The sequence below is a fragment of the Zonotrichia leucophrys genome, chromosome 5 (genome assembly GCF_028769735.1).
Source record: "Zonotrichia leucophrys gambelii isolate GWCS_2022_RI chromosome 5, RI_Zleu_2.0, whole genome shotgun sequence".
Classification (NCBI taxonomy): Eukaryota; Metazoa; Chordata; class Aves; order Passeriformes; family Passerellidae; genus Zonotrichia; species Zonotrichia leucophrys.
The window spans coordinates 50,955,501-50,973,207 of NC_088175.1; the positions used below are offsets into that span (position 1 = coordinate 50,955,501).

General features: G+C 38.6%; 1 protein-coding gene across 2 annotated transcripts in view; it reads right to left on the minus strand.

Annotated features, from left to right (window-relative positions):
* The window catches only part of ANO3 (anoctamin 3), a 93,240-nt gene extending 76,658 nt beyond the window's left edge, over positions 1–16,582 (minus strand). Inside the window, exon 1 of one of the 2 annotated variants that reach the window (XM_064715560.1) lies at positions 16,385–16,582. Coding sequence is in view for 1 of the 2 variants with exons in the window: in XM_064715559.1 (XP_064571629.1) it covers positions 14,957–15,002 (46 nt within the window). In the remaining variant the exon portion in view is untranslated. Of the gene's footprint in view, positions 1–14,956; positions 15,128–16,384 lie in introns of those variants that run through there. The other variant, XM_064715559.1, reaches the window with a different exon arrangement.
* Between the last annotated feature and the right edge of the window lie 1,125 nt (positions 16,583–17,707).

A 17,707-nucleotide genomic window follows, 5' to 3' on the forward strand; every position in this document is an offset into this window, starting at 1 on the left:
TCTCACAGCAGATTTGCTCTTATGTTATTGGTATGAACCACCTTAAAAATTGGAAAAGTGAATTCATACTCTGCTACTGTGCCAGAGTCCAGTTCTGTGATATGCTAGTTTTGATGGCACTTGCTGCTGCATGCAAATGCTTACCCAGCACAAATAACACGTGGCCAACATCATTAATTGGATCACTAAATTGAGTTACTGAAATTATTTTCATTCCTTCCTCTCTTTTCAACAGAGTAGTTTTCTAGACTATATATTTCCAGCTAGAACTTTGTTACACAGTCCTTGCTTGTTCAGGGATCATTTCATCTGCAATAGTGGACATGTATACAGTTAGCAGAAAAAGCCCAACAGACTTGTTTTTCTACAACAATTTCATTTATTCCTTCTTTTCCTACATAATATTCCTCTGGCAGCTAGCATGAGCATGGGAACAATTATAACATGAGTGTAGAAATTCTTCATGTAGGCAAAAAAAGGTAAATAATGTATGGTTTAATTAGATGCTGCCTTTTTTTTTTAGCACTTCTGTCTTGGAAAGTCTTCTTTCCAAGGGGATGCTGGGGATTCCTGTTACAGAGGCAAATCTCTACGTGGCTCAAAGCCAGAAAAGAGAGCTGTACTACATCTGTAGAGCCAACAGAGAGCTGAACTACTCACAGCTTTCTGATAGGTCAGGCAGGAAAGATGGAGCTAGAATATGAGAAGCTTTTCTGGTTTTTAAGTGAGTATGCACAATTTAATTGCATGCTCAATATTATGCCAATCTAGAAAGACTCTAAATAAAGCAAACTCTCAGAGGCCTTCAGGTTTTGGCCACTAGAAACATAAAGAAAAATTTTGCTATGCCTCATTCTGTGAAATACAAATTCAGATGATAATTTTCGTACTGTTAAGAAAAGAATTGATCTTTCATTTGCTCCTTATTTTACATGAGGAAAGTTTGGCAGCTAGTCCCTATTAATTGTTAACTCAATGCTGTAAGCAAGGCTGGATCAGTGCTAGCCTCATAAAGAGCAGCCCAGTAACTATTCCCCTTTCAATCCAGCATAAATCCTAGCATCAAAAAGAAGTAGCTTCTATAGAAGCCAAATCATAACACCAGCTTTTGGCCAGCTAATGAGGTACACATCATGTGTGCTGTGCTGCTGGAGGCCTTGCCCTGAACAACACTTAGGCACTGATCTCCTGACAGAAAACGAAGTCACTTATTTTGGTCACTGCATTTTCAGTCATAACCAATACTGTTCTATATATTCCCAGTTTGATCTGAAAAAACACCCCTAATCCTCCTCCCTCCCCTCCAACCCTATCCCCAGATTTCATTTACAGAGACAGACCTAGTTTATAACAACTGCCAAGCCCTTGGTCCTATTATTCAATTCTAGTAAAGTTGATTATATTCAGCTGAAAACCTGATGCTAGCAAAACTTCAGTGGAGAATTGCAGGTAGGCAGAAGGTACTCAGGACAATGACCTGGCTAAGGCTTACAGTATTTCCATGGGAAAAGTGCTGCAGTAAAACTGAATAAAAACTGAATTTGTGCCAGAAGATATTTTTTGCAGGGGATATTCTTTTCCCTGTCACAGGGTTATTTGAATGCTTAAGTTATATTTTTAAGTCTTGAAAAACTTCTGCAGAAAAGGTGCATGCATTTTACTACTACTTTCAAAACACTGCCTATAGGGTTTCAAGCATCTGAAGCCTGACAGGGATCATAACCTCTGGCATTACTAATGACAACACCAATCAAGTATCTCATTATTAATTTCACTAATTTAAAAGTTTATATTTTTTCACAGTCATCTCATTACTGAAAAACACAGCACACCAGATGGTTACAAATGTTTACTGAACAAACAAGCTATCCTAAGGAGCCTCAGCCATATAAATCTTCAGTTTTTCTCAACCAGAGATGTTGGTATCCTCTATTCAGTATGAGCAACACTACTTTTGTTGTGTGGGAATGATTTTGAAGAAAACAAGGAACAGCGATTCCTTCAAATACAGCAAAACACACTGTGTTTATGTTCCATCACATAGATTGTAGCTCCATCTGGACCAAGATAAAAACTTAGACTATTCTAAATCTTCACATGATGAAGCAAGCTCAGAATCCTAAAACCAGCATCTTGATTTATTCCTTATCATTCCTTATTTAACAGGTCTACTTTTCACTGTGAAACTCCAATGTAACTCCCAAGCTTTTTAAAATGGAAGCTTTAAAATTGATCCCTTTGCCCCATAAAGTCAACTAGTACCAAAATCAAAGCAAAGTAACACAATCTAGAAGCAGAGCTACGATCCATTTCTCTCCTAAATGCGTTTGGGTGAGACACAGATTGGGATGACTTCACATCTGAGGTTACAGACAAGGCTGAGGAAGAGGCACAGGGGATGCTGATGTGAGACCCAGAAGAACTGATGAGTTAGGATGCCCAGAAGAACAGAGGATGCTCCTTAACCCCAGCTGCCAGTTTGCCCTGGAACAGCCAGGTTTTGTTCTCACACATTTATTTGCTCCCACAAACAAAGTGAGACGCGATTTTGTTGCCCATAGCCATGTATGAAAGTCACATTGATTTTGGCAGCTCGTGGCTGTACAACTACTGCTCACCTGAGAACTCCTCTGCACATCCTTAGAGCTCTCAATCCTGAAGAGCTGAGCATTTTTTTCGTGTTTGAACTGCAGTGCAGTTTCCTGGCAGCTTTAAGTGACTGCTGAGAGTCAGCATGTGACAAAGGCTGCTTGGAGGAAGGAGCAGGATACAATGGAAAGCTTGTTAAAAAGACCGCTTTTTTTTCACCTCCTTCAGCAACCTTTGTACCAAACTCAACTCAGCTACTTGAAGATTAGGCCCACGTAGGCAGCTCAGTGCTGTGGAGGTGTACAGAGCTATTTTAAAAATCTGTAATTTTACAGTTTTCCTAAATTACAGGGAGAAAGTTGAGATTATAACTTAAGTACTTAAAAACTCTAAAGGTTAAATACCTGAAAAAAAAGTTACCCGTGCTCTTTCAAAGCTTATTATTTAAAGAGAAAATAATATCCTTTCAACAAACACAATTTAGCAAAATGTACAGAACTAAGTAACTCTTCTATGTTCATCTTTGCCCCTGACTAAGATTTCAATATTGGAATATATTGAAATACAGAACATAAAGATATTTTTTCTCTGCATGCATAATGCATTTCATTAATGTTCTATAACTTCATTAAGTTACAGAATTGCTCATATAGAACATAATTCTTATCGCTCTGTTTCATAACTAGATGCAACTACATTTCAACCTTTATTTTGTCACTTTTTAAAATATATACTGTGTCTCCTTTCATAAAAACATGGAACATCCACCAATCTCTGACCTTTGGTGGAAAAAGATTTAATTTGCAACAGGTTCATGAGAGGCTGCAGTACAACGCAGGACACGTCTTAATACATGCATATTCACACAAGAAATTAGGAGTGACAAAAGGTCTTTCCTGACAATTCCCTTCACTGAACACACACCCCCATCATAAATGCATTCAGATTGATCTTATCTTTTACAAATGAAGCATCCTACTGAACATATCAAGCACATTCAAACACTTCAGTAAGAGATATGAAATACCAAGATGACCCTGATTAATTAAAATTCAGTTAAATCAATTAGAAAATTTGAAAGAAAAGACAGGGAATTGTGTTTAACAGATGTTGTTAATCTCATACCAACTTATTAATTTACATTTGAAATTTGCAGCTTTCATTTCAGATTTGCAAATAGTTCTTACATGCTAAAAAGCTTATCTGACTTTTCTAGTTATGGCAGCAATTAAAAGACACTTTCTCTAGCACTGCAAAACTTGCCTCACTTTCTTAGAGCACTGTCCATAAAATTATTAACATTATAATAAATTCTGTGGAATTAAATACAAAGGGAACATATCCAACACAAAATCAGAGTCTAAGTTAAATTCACAAAAAGTTTTCCTGGAAGTGATTATTGACTTTTTTTAAATTACTTCTTCCATTTCAGAATTTGAAAACCATGTCTATATATGTTAATGCATACAAGGGGGAAAAAGTAAATACTTTCAGTTTTTAAGGATGTAAAATAAAAGTGAATATAATATTAAAAACAGCTGGCACTAAAGAGACTGCAAAAATTTTAATTTGCAATTAACTCATTTCATTTAACATGAAGACTCATATACCTATTAACTTTCAAAATTTCCTGAAGCACAACTCAGAACAGTAAACCCTGACTAAAAAGCCCACCCTAAACACCAAGCAGAGTGTGTGGGCCTAGTGACCAACCTTTGAAAGGTTGCTTTAGGAAGGGTAAGGATTTATTCTCTTTGTTTTGCTACTAGTAGGACACATGACTTGATAATAGTGCTTTTATTGCCGGCAGCTTTTTAGGCCCACTTAATTTAGTGTGTTGGGTTAAAAGTAAATTAAAACAGCACAGCTCATCTACAGCAGGTGATCTGCCCTTCTTTAAGTCATCTGTGCCTATAAGATCTTCTAATAACAGCCAGAATTCTAAATTAGCAGGCATTTGGTATCTGGAGCTTGGGGCCAAAGTTTGATGATGAACTGTCGCCTATTCAGTATTTATAAGTTTTTGCTTGTCAGAACAAACTGTAAACCTCTCCAGCGGCAAAACCATCCATGTTCACACCAACTGACACAGCCATGCATACTTCTTTTGAACAGCTGCCTCCTTGCTTTGCTGGTGAAACCAATAAACCAATTTCATTTAGAAATTCATGGCACTGGCTATTTGCTGTAATAACTGGCACTGCACTTCTCAACAGGTTGACTCCCAGTTGTGTCAGCAGTGAAACCCTTGCAGAAACAAAAGCTGATTCTTTCTTGAGCTACTTTGACATGTGTGAAGCTAGGAGGTCAAGGGAAGAGATTACTCCTCTCTAGTTGACTCTCCTGCAGCCACATCTCAAACAGCATCCAGCTTTGGGGTGCTCCTGGTAAATAACATGGAGAATATAAATTTTCAGTCCCCCTGAAGTTGCTGAACAGAGCTTTAAAACTTATGCGCAAAAAAGATAAAAGGATGCAAAGGCACGTGCACAGGATGATAAATATAGCTGGAACCAGGGGAGAAAAAATAAAGAGAACTACAGGGGGTTTGGGAAAAGTTATGTAACAAGGAGCAACAGCACATGCCCAAAGAAAAAGTTCAAGGAAAGGTTGCCTGTAATATCAAAGCATTCAGTGAATATAACCACCTTGAGAGGACCCTCCAGGGCCATATAAGGACCTCCAGTAGGAGGAAGATGCATGCAAATCAGTTCTAGGAAAGTGATGTTTATGTATTAGGTAGGAAGCACATTGTAATGAATGTGCATGATTATGATGGATAAATACCTAGTGGTGAAGTCTTGTCACACACATTGGATTGAAGGAGACAGCCTTCTAACATGTCCTGCCCTGATAAGGAATGCCTGCTTCATAACACTTCCAAAGTTTATTTTCCAGCCCCTTCCGGTATCAGCTCTGTACAGGACTCCTCAACATACCAAAGGCCAGGCAATGGAGGGTTACAAAGATGGTTCAGAAGCCAGAGGGCATGGAACAGGAAAAGCAGCTGGTGCAGCAGCACTTTACCAGCAGAGTCTAACAAACAACTTATCTGCACATCCAGGCCACTCTGAACATAACTCCACCACCTTAAAAAGGAAATTACAGAGGGAAAGGAGAGCAACTTAGATGCCTCTTCCTTTATTCAGTTACAGAACTCCTCTGTCTCCATTTTGGTCCTAAACCCCTGACATCATGGATTAGTTTTCCTGATAAAAGCAAAACAGGATAGGAAAGACACCACATTAGCCAAAACCACATTAATACACATTTCTAGTGGAAACTGCATTCAATAATCACCTAACAATCAGTAAAAAATAATGACAATAGCAGCAACAAAATTGTGTTGCCCCTCTCCCCTCCAGCACTTCACCTCTGGAAAACAGTGTAATTCAAATGGAGAGAGAAAAGAAAAAGAGGAAATTACCTTAATGAAGATAAAAGAGGCTAAAGTAAACTAAAAGACCAACAAAATGTACTTTTCATGAAGGTATATGCTCAGAGGACATTCTTGAAGAAATCTATGAAATGTTCTGGACAAAGCTTCTGATTTAAATTCAGCTGTTATGTTTTTTTTTTAATATTAATGCTCACAGAATTAGTCTTCTAAACAAAAAATTTGAAAAGAAAATTTGAAAGTGTCAGAGCTTAGCCCTGGTATAAATGCTTTTCAAAATTAAAGGGGTAGTTGTTTTGAAAGCATTTCTCTATTTTTTCCCTTGTTAAAGGGAAAAAATACTGAAAAAACAGTTTAATCCATTACTTGGTGCCTTGCTTTGCCTTCTTTCCATTCCAGGCTGCCAGAAATTTGAATTCCTTCTGCTTGGGCAGAAAAGACTGATAGCAAATACCTATGATGGCCACAGGTATGAAATTATAATGTCTAATAGACTATGCATGAACTGGATGATGGCACTAGTAGACCCCTAAGACAACACTCCAGAACCAACATGCCAAAACTGAACAAACAACTACAAGCTGCAACCAAGAGGGAAAACGCCCAGTCAGACTGACAAACAGATCACTGTCACCATGACACTAAAAAATCATTTTTCTCTCTAAAGAAACTCCTTCCATTAAAGTACAAGCATTTATGAATGCATATTTCAAAATTTTTTTTTATGACTTAGCTTGAATACAAGTCAATCTCAGGTTTATTTTGAGATTTCCTACAATATAAAGTAATAAAAAGTTGTAGATGCTCCCTTCCAACACTACAAAAGAATAGAAAGTTTTGTTTAGTCTCTACCAACACATTATATTTAATTAAAAGTAATATCCTAAAAGGTGTTTGCCTGTGGTTCTGGTTGGTGTTGCTGCCAGGGTTGTTTGTCTTGTTACACATAAATATACAATAAAGAACTGCTATTCCTTTCCCCATACCCTTGCCTGAAAACCCTGTAATTTCAAAGTTATAATAGTTTGGAGGGAAAGGTTTCCATTCCAAGGGAGTTCTCACCTTCCTTAGCAGACACCTGTCCTTTAAACAAGACAACAAAATAGCCCATAATGAAAAACAGACTTCTCCAAAAAAATAAAAAAACCCCAAACCAAACAACAACAAAACCCAAACAAATAAACAAACAAAACCTAAAAAAAACAAACAAAACAAAACAACCCTAATGCTTCAGGAAAACTAATTCATTAAAAGCACTAACTCCATTAGTTTAATGAACCAGAAAGATAAGAGAATACAAATATTACATAAGTTAGAGACCATCTAGATTATAAAGACATATTATTGATAAAGCTACTAAACAAACAGTAAGGAGTACGGAAATTTTTGAGCAAGAGTAATTCTACTGAAGCAGACAGGCAGAGAATAGAATATGACATCTCAAACATATTTTAACTCCAGAGCTTGCCATCACCATAGGAGCTCTCTGGAGCATACGTGACTGGCTACAATTCTTGTGCAACTGTGATGTACTTAAAAATTTTTCAATGCAGATTTGAGCGAGCTCTGAATTCCTTCGTTTGCGCATCCTTCTTGTGCTAGGGTGCTGTGGAATTTGTAGGCAACCCCGATAAGGGAAGAGATGACAATCTTGACTCCATATTTCAGAAGGCTGATTATTTTATGATATTATATCATATTAAAAGAAAATTATTTACTAAAAACTATACTAAAGAAAGAGAAAGGAGGCATGAGAAGCCTGGACAAGAATGAATAAAATCTTGTGACTGCTCACAGCCTTGACACAGCTGACTGTCATTGGTCATCAAGTAAAAACAATTCACATGCTGGGTAAACAATTCTCCAAATCACATTCCAAAGTAGTAAAACATGGAGAAGCTGAAGCTTCCCAGCTTCTCAGGAGGAAAGATCCTAGTGAAAGGATTTTTCAGAAAATATGTGTGTGACAGGGTGCCACACAGGAATCCAGTAACAGCAACAGACAAGATGCAACAAACAAACACTTTGTCCTATGTTGTTACTAATGAAATCAATGAAAACCCTATGAACAGTGGCAATTTGTCGCTCAAAAGGGATTTCTGCAGATACTCTTCAAAGCACACTTCCTTCTCCTGAGTTGCTGATGGATTCTAACTCAGCAGGATTTCACAGTATCTTTTTTCCCACTCACAAGATCCTACCTTTAAGCAGAGCAAACAGTTACATAATAGTAAGGCTATTTGCCTGATGTATGAATATTAGACAGGACCCAAAGGGAAAACCTAATGTTTCCGTTCCTTCAAAACCTCACTTAAATACTCAAATATACTGAGAATTAAACTGTGACCTCACCAGTCAGAAAAATGAACAATTCCTCCCTTAAGTAACTGCACTGGCTAAAAGCCCTCACAAGACAAATGATAATCCAAACAGAGGCAGACTCAGACTCTCTCTCTGAGAAAACAGTGATGAATTTGCATTCATTGTAGCTCAGAGTTGTTAAAACATATTGGTGTACACTGCAGTTTGGTTTTGAGTTCACCTATCTCTAATAAATAATCTACTGTAACTTATCTGTAGAATATATAGAGCTGACCTAACTCCAGAACAAGTGTGGTAAAGATTTGTAATCTGAGTAATATATATACATATATATGTATAATATATACAATGCTTTCTGCAAATGTCATTGCATGTTTGACTCAAGACAACACAAACACACTCTTCAGTTTAGACAGGCCAAAACAGAAAACAAGTAATCTTCATGTTGCTCAGCAAACTTGTGAATTTAGCACATCCACTTTCTGCTATCACGCTATGTCTAAAATATGGATGGCTGGGGTTTTTTTCATTACTTTCTCAGTTACTGCTTAGCCATCTGCATTAACTGTAATGCAAGGCTCTTGGTACTGTTAGCTAAGACAGTGTTTTAATTTCTCACAGTTACTGGAACTTCAAAATACCTCTGATCATAAAATATGCTGACTAGTCTTGATTTTGAAACAAAAACTGATATATTCAAAATGCTACTACAACAGAATACAAAGTGAAAGGGCTATTTCATTTATACTCATTTAGAAGATTTCAAAAATGACCAAAAGCAGAATAAATAAAGCAAAATATGGAAGCAGATCAGGAACTTGCAACTTTGTGATATACCCAGTGAAATATAACTGATGAGAGTTCTAAAGAAAATGAGTGGTGGCTAGGGTTGCTATTTTCACAGGTCCTTACTCAGGAAATTTTGAAAAGCTGTGGAATAGGTACAAGGTTTGTCCACAGATACAACTATATCAAGCTATACTTAAAACAGATTGTAGGAAGTTAATCTAACCACAGCAGCATCATCTTCTTTAGCTAGAGAGAATTATGCAACATCCCAAAATTTTCTGATATCCTTTAGTTTCTCATTTCAAATATCCATTCAGTGAAAAAAAAAAAAAGTTACTTTTTTCTACAGCACTCATACACCTGCATAATATAAGGTTTAATATGTCACGTTTAGTGATTGTTTTCAAAAAGCTCTATATTTTTTCAAGTTACAACCCACAACAGTATAATCTGGAATAAAAAGACATATTATGGGCCCTTCAAAGGTGTTTGAGTGAAAAAGATGGAGTGGATCCTAGGCTGAGCAGTTGTATCAGGCAAAAGAAGTAAGAGCAAATATAGCCTTATTAAACATTGGACCTTACTTTTCAGTGCCCTGAAAAAACATTTTAAGTAACACTGTTTAAATATAGTACTGTTTTAAGGGATTGTACTAATAGCTGCATTGCTCTCAGCTTTCAGAGTCAACATGAGTATGGCACTGAAATTTTCTGTGTGTGTTAGTGCTCCTTGGAATGAAAACTGAAGAGCTGAGGCCAAAAAAATTGCTTCATTCACACTGACATGAAAACTTGGCCTTTCTGTTCTGAAGAACAGTGGCAAAGGGTCGCAGTCTACCAAAACTTTTTGTGTGACAGAATTCCATCTTCTAGTAATTTCAGCAGTCTCTTCAAATTATTGAGTTCACTCATGCCACAGAAGCACCAAACATCCTTGGATAAGCCTCCATGGGATTCTTTATCACAAGGCCAAGTTCCTGAATACTGAAAATTCTGGTAATAATACAATATATAAAATGTAAAATTCTGGTAATAATATAATATATAAATGTAAAATTATAATATAATATATAAAATATAAAATGTGATGTTTACAAATTCTCATTGAAATTCACAAGAAATGAAAGTCAGTTTCACATGCTGTTTTATAAAGAATGCAGGTCACTAAGAGCTTAAAATCTGAGTAAAGGAAGCATAAGGGAAACCTTTACTCCACAACAACAGTGCTTCTCAAAGTAGCTCCAAGTGATTTAACAAAAAAGCCAATGAAGCAACAAGCCTCCCAGTGAAGGCAGAGCTATTCAAGATTCTCCATCCTCAATCCCTCTAAATCATACTACAACTTCAAGTGGCAATATATAAAATGAAACAAAATATTTGGTAGAGATAAGAATTGGAATGTGTCTAAATACACATCTTTTATGAAGATCCCTGATTTCTTCAGGAGTCTCAATTGAAGCTACTCCAAGATAAATCCCTTGAGAGGCTAAATCAGTGCCCTCAAAGACTTAATGAGTATTGAAATTGATGAACTTCTTCCTGCCTCATTGAACCAGGAAACATTGAACTCCTTGACCAGACACCTGAAAAGCCACCAGATTTCAATCTGCACTCCACGTTCTTAAATCTCATACACCAAGATGAAAGCAACTCCATTCTAAAGCACAAAACATCTTTTCTTCTCCCCAGCATTGAACTCCTTCATTAAAAAGCTTTGATAGAGGTATTAAAAAAACAACACTATTCAGTAAAAGCACCCAGCAAAGTATCCAGGAAAGTGTAGTCTGCATATTTGGATAAAAGTCCTACACATTTAAAATTTTAAGCATAGCAATTGCCTTGACCTACACCTTAAACACAGATTTATTCAAACCCTACCACCAGGTATCTGTTACAAGAGCCCACTGCAAATCATGTTGCCTTTCCTTCTGAAGAACTCAAGTTTTCAGTAGAGTCCCCTAATAAAACAAGCAATTGCTTGGTACCTGTCCCACACCTATTATGGAATCCACAAAAATCTACCCTAAGGCTGCAGCATATTTTTATGTCCTGCATGTAAAAGATTATGATTCCTAACTAGCTATCTTTCCCTGGAATTATGAAACTACAAATTACAGTAGAGATTATATTTGCTCTTGTCAACATTAACTGATTTCTCCTTTATGAATAACTATTAATTTTTTACTAGTTTTAAACAAACCTGTATATTAAAGAAGTATATACAGTAATGTACAGTATATATTACCTGTATATTAATCTTTAAGGGACAACATTATTCTTTTGTAAAGGATGGTTGGGAAGAAACCAGTAAATAATAAAAATTTCTTTCCCTTTCCTCTGACATAATTCCTCAGAGGCCATAGGTTGCATTGCCTTTTGAAAAAGTAAGAAGTATCAAGGTCTATATCACTAATATGATTTTTATCTGAGAATATTACTGAGGAAAATAATTTCAGAAAAACCAGTTTCCGCCAAAGCAGAGGTTAAAAATAGCCAGCAAATACTATACAGATGGCTAAACAGATCTAACACACTGCTGTGTAGAGACACAGATTAGTCTACCTCTAGGACACTGCTCTTCTCCACAGACATTATCTTTGGATACAAGTAGAAGAACAAGAATTGCGGGGGTGAAGAAGAATGAGATTATTTTTTTCAACCCTTTCTGTGTCTTTTTATAACACTACACTGAGTTCTGCTGCAGGTTTTGAAACTGAGGGTTTCACTCTGCATACACAATTTGAACAAAGAGCAAGACAAAAAGATGGCAGCAGCCTCCTACTCTGAACACCTCCTCACTTTGTCAAGAAGGGAAAGCTAAATCAAAGAAAAACAATACCTAAATTCTAAACAGTAACAAATCCTCAGGATGTAATTTCATTCTTTCTTTATTTTCTCCTTCCAGTTGAAGGCTCCTAGATACCCACGAGACTGGAGAACTTCATCTTTTTCCTCCAAACCTTGTAAAAACAGCTTTGGTACTGAAATCACAACTTCTCAGCTAGAACAAAGTGCTCAGAGTAAGTAAAAGAAAAAAAAATGCTCTCTACCACATTCTGTGTCCCATTTTAAAAGTTAGTTCGCTTTAGCAATTGAGTTTGAATAATATGTTACCTAGCAATAGGTAAGTTCTGTTTCTGAAAAGTTTAAAATTATCTTCTATTTGTTTTCAGGAACTATGAGACTTGCTGATGTGTATTTTTTCTATATGACTGAGAATCCACATAAAAATTATGTCCTTTCAATGCCCCCCACCCCCCCAAAATGAAGCTTAGTCTTAATGCAAGTGAAGCATACAAGGCACAGCTGTGATGGGCATTTGGCCATTTCAGGAAGATTACCCCCGATTCTGTAAAGAAAGGGAATTTAGGGCACAATTTAGTGAGCAGCTGGAAAACAAACAATGCATTTAGCCAAAATCTCAGCAACAATAAGCTAGAAATTACAGTAAGCAAAATATTAAATTTTAAATAAAGACTGATATAAAATACTAAATGAAAAGGAAAAAGACAACGTTTTTTGCTGCTGAGATCAGTGTCCATGAACTTCAGAGTACCAGATGCTCAGCTTCTTCTCAGTACCTCATGGTAAGATGATGAATTCTTGATTACCGTTTATGTTTGCTTAGTTTTGCTATAGCCTTTTGCTCAAGTTTTCATGTTATCCTTCCCCATTCCTAAAAGCTTTAGGCTGAGAAAAGCAGGCTGAACTCAGGTACCTTTTGTACAAAGAGCACTGCATTTGAGAACTTTGGGAAAGCCACGGTCATGTTAGTCAATGCTGCACAGGTTACCCAGCTCCATAAAAGCATCATCTCATCTCCAAAGCCTGATGACTGGCAAGGTACCTCAATCAGGATTTTGGGGGAATAAGGAGATGAGAACAATAATCTTCTCAAAAAGTAACTGCCAAAACTCACTTAGTTTTTACAAAGTTTTTTGACTTGTGCAAACACAGAGTTTCATAAATCACAAGTCAAAGAACCTGAACATAGTTGAAGTTGACAGACATTGTTGAGAGAGAAATTGAACACAAAACAAGTTTCAAAGGATGGCCATGCCAAATAAGACTGGATACTTTGGAGAAATAGAACTGAAAGATGAAAGATGCACTGTAGTGGGACCCACAAGGGGCAGTTTAGATAAGTGGCTTTAAGGCATCTACAGCATGGAGTGGCTAAAGCTGACAGGCCAAGAAACGCTTAAAATGTCTTGTAATTAGGAAATAGTTGCGCTTCTAATTGTGATGGTGTCAATTATAACAGCTGTATTTTCACCCTTCATGTGAGACTGAAAATGGAATAAACATGTTTTAAATGCCTCTCAGTTGCCCCATCTCTGGGTCAGAAAAGGGTATAATCTGACAAATGAAAGTTGGGTTTGGGGTTTTTTAAAGATTATTACAGAACAGCTGCATTTTTTTTTGAAGAGCCTTGACAACGATTCTAGAGCTTGCTAATCATTGCTGTAATGTAAGAAATGCTGTCTTATGAAAAAGGACTAACACTGTGGCTTCAAGACTTCTAATGCTTTTGTAAATGTTGACTTGACAGTTGAAAAAATACATTTTTATACTAATTAATTACCTTTGAGCCTGACTAAACTAGACTTTTTACAGTCTGAGACAGCACCACTCATTACTGCACACAAGACTGGCATTAAATGCAAAACCTCTACTGCAAGGAAGTAAATTTATTATGTGATTATCAGAATGGAAAAAGCACTTTGAATTATTTATTTTCAACTAACCAGTCAAAGAGAAGAACTTGAATGAGGCAAAATCCAATAAGTGACCTCATGATTTATGTATAATGAATACACACTTCCTATCATAATTTACACCATACTGCACTATAAGAACAACAAAAAAAAAGTTTGTCAATAACTGAAAGAGAACCAAGTGAGAGAAATCTTGGTTCATCTGATCCACAAAATATAGAAAAATATTGGTTCCATGATAAAGAAATAAATTTTAAAAGTTCATTGAGAGAATTACCTTTTTTCTAACATGAACATAATACAGGTTTTATGGTGATGGTAATCAAAACTGGAAATTCACCTTTATATTTGTGGACCAGCAAAGAGCTTCTGTTTGGCAATTAAATTCCAGACAAAAAAAAAAAAACAACTCAATACACAGACCGAACCTAAGTTGTATCTGCACCTAAAACACCAGATCCCTGCTCACAATTACAATTAATATTCTTACTCTGCTTTTGTACTTGGGTAACAGGATGACACGAAGACTAAAACCTAAAAACAAACCTACTAACAACCGCAGTGAACTCTGGAGGCTGAACGACCTGTCCGTATCACGCATGTAGGCATCTTTAGACTCACCTGTACGGTGAGAACCAAAGCAGCACCGCCCTTCGCGAAGGAACGCTTGGGCGGGGCCGGGCCGGGCCCTTCGGCCCCCAGCCCCGGGGCGCGGACAGCTCCGGGCTCGGCCCCGCCGCAGCCGCATTGACGCCCAGCAAAGCATCCGAGAGCACCGGTGCGCCTCCAGAGCAGGAGCGGGCACGGCCGCATGCCGGCATCCCGGGCAGGGAGCGGGTACGGCCGCATGCCGACACCCCGGGCAGGGTGCGGGCACACACACAGAACGCGCCGGCACCCACGGGCGATCCCGCACGGACACCGCGGCCAGACCTGCGCGTCCCCCCTCAGGCTGCCCTCTCTGAAGATGCCCTCCCCTGAGGCTGCCCCCCCGGAGGCTGCCATCCTTCAGGCTGCCCCCTCTGTGGCTGGCATCCCTCAGGCTGTCCCCCCCGAGGCTGCCCTCCCCGCGTCCCCGCTTCCGCAGGGCAGGCAGGTGCGGTGGCCTCCCGATGGGTGCGCTCGGCAGGGCTCGTACTGACCTTTCTGCTGCCGAAAGGACTGGATGGAGCCCGAGTGGTGAACCATGCTGGCGGAGCGCAGCCTCCCAGCTGCCAGCCCGCCGGCTGCGGCGGCGGGGGGCGGGCACCCAGCGGCGCGGCCCGGCCCGGCGCGCAGCGGAGGCCGGGGGAACGAAGGGCCCGGGGAATGGCGGCGGCGGCGGCCGCGGGGGAGGCGGTCACGCCAGGCCCGGGGGGCGAGGGGCGGGCGCGGAGCCGGGGCTGCGCCTCCGCCCGCAGCCCGGGCCGGGAATGGTGCCAGCGGGAATCGGTGGGAAAGGCTGTGCGCACCCCGCTGAGGAGAAGCGCTGGCCGCAGCCCCGTTATCCCTATTGCCTGGCTGTGCCCTCGGTCTCCCTTTTTAGAAAACATCAGGTGTTCCTATTGAGGTGAAGGGCAGCGAAGTAAAAATTGCATCGGCTTTATGCGGTAACGGCTGCGTTTGAATCTCGACGTTGTGAGTTAAGTTGGTGTTACATCGCTTCCATCCCCGTCCTCACACCGCGTCCCTAAGTTGCATCACAGCTTTTTTTATTTCTATGTGTTTTATAAAACTTAGAGTCTCAACCTTACTGCAGATAATTTTTTACAAGATACTAAATTACAAACTCAAGCCTGATGTGGCCCATTTCTATGCTATTTGTATCATAATCTCCCCTTTCTCTATAGTGTGTGCCAGTAGCTCATTCTAGACAACAGAAGATTCAAACTAAAAAGGGTTTTATTTCTTTCCTTGTTGCTCTCTGGTCACATTATTCTCTCTGGATTCTGAATAAGTTTTATGATAGTATCCCTCAATCCCTGTAGAATGCTTTGGATTTCTTTTTAATTTTTTTTTCTACCACAATATTCTGGAGGGTTTGGTCCTCCTAAATTAATTCAGTCAAATATCGTAGCCTGCATCTAGGAGTATCTATATCCTCTTCTCCATTTAGGGATACAAATATCATTTACTCATTAGAAGTCAATTCAATCACCTAACTAGCACAGGTTACTACAGTATTCCTTCAAAGTCTGTGGCTCCATTTGTGTCCTGTCAGATTTCCTCTGACAGTAAAGGCAGAACTTCCCCATAGCTGGGGCTTGTCATGTACAATGTGCCAAAAAAATTACATAAATGCTACCCCATACTACAGTCTGTACTATAAATTTTACTACTTTGTCTATATGGGTGTAGTTAAGCAAACAAGATGGATACACACTTTTTTTGTGTGTGTAAGAATGTTTTTGCACTATGAAAACATATTAAACAACCATATATAAACCAATACATCCATGCATGTAGAAAGGCAGACAAAAATTGCATCCTAACTGGTGAGGTATTCCCCAGCACTTTTTTTAGAGTACAACAGATATTGCTCTTACATAACATGCAGCTGACACATCCATAAGGGGAAAAAATAAACTTACCTCCTCAGGATAGCTGACCACATTTCAGGCTGCTCTGCGACATTTGCAGAAGGTTTGTTGTTAGTTTAAGAAAAGATGCAGAAGCTATAGTGCTATAGTATGGATCTTACTCATTTTTTGGTCTCCAGTGGCAGTCTGCACAGTGAAGGTAACAGATGAGGCATTCCTCTGCACTCCTGCAATTTTAGAAAAGCTCCTCAGAACAGCTTTTTCCTGCTGACATACAGCACTATAAATGTTGCATGGCAGAGTAAGTCAGCCAGCTGACTTGCTGATCAACAAGTTCTGGCAAACTAAAAGAAAGCTAAAAAGAGGTAGAATAAAATCTTTGTTGTTTACTTTCAAGCTTTAATGTAGACATCAGAGTGGACTCATGGAGATTAAAACCAAATCTATTCCCTGAAGGTCAGCCAGAAAAAACAAAGAGTGTGTGTAATAAAACCTATAAACTTAATAAACATGTGCAACCTGTAACAAGCAAAGGTAGTTCTTGCACTGTAATGGTCTAAACCTTTGCCAGGTTCTAGGACAGATCTATTTTTTGGGAAACCTTGGCTGACACCTTTTGACTTGCCTACAAAGTAGAAGAACAGTGTGCATTGTGCTCCTTCTCTTAGCAGCACAAAATAAAAGAGGGCCATTGCTGGCTCTCCAATGATATTAATGACAAAATGCAGAGGGGAAGGAGAGGGGCTCACAAGTAAAATTAAAGAAGAAAAAGATTATCATACTCAGTCTTGGAAAAGAGGCTGTCAGCTGCCTGGTACTCAGTGCCATCCTTCTAATTTCTGGTCCACAATCCTCCACAAGGACTTACAGAACTCCTGAATCCAAGCAGATTTCACTGACACTAGTAGATTTCAAGTAGATTTCACTGACATAATACACAAAACGATGGGAAGAGGAAGCCAGGGTACGGCAGTGCTCAGAAATCCTGTACTGGATTAAATGCTGAGACTAGAAAATTATAAATTATATACATTATAAAGCTCTATTTCTAACAGTAGGTGGTATGTATGCATCAAACTACAGATAAGGCATTTGAAGCTAAGATCTGCAAAAGAGAAGAAAAACTACCTCTACAAAGGTAATTAATTTTTAAATTAAATCCTTCACAGTGTCAACTGACTTAATAATTGTAAAATATGATCATATGAGGTTCTTGAAATATAGTTCTTTGGTAAGTAAGGAGAGTTTGAAGATCTTTTTAGGGTGCAGATAACACAACAATTAAGAATTGATGGCTAAGATATGTAAGAAATGCATACATCCTTAGGCTTCATATTCATTGGCTACATTGGCTTTGAAGGCCATTGAAATAAA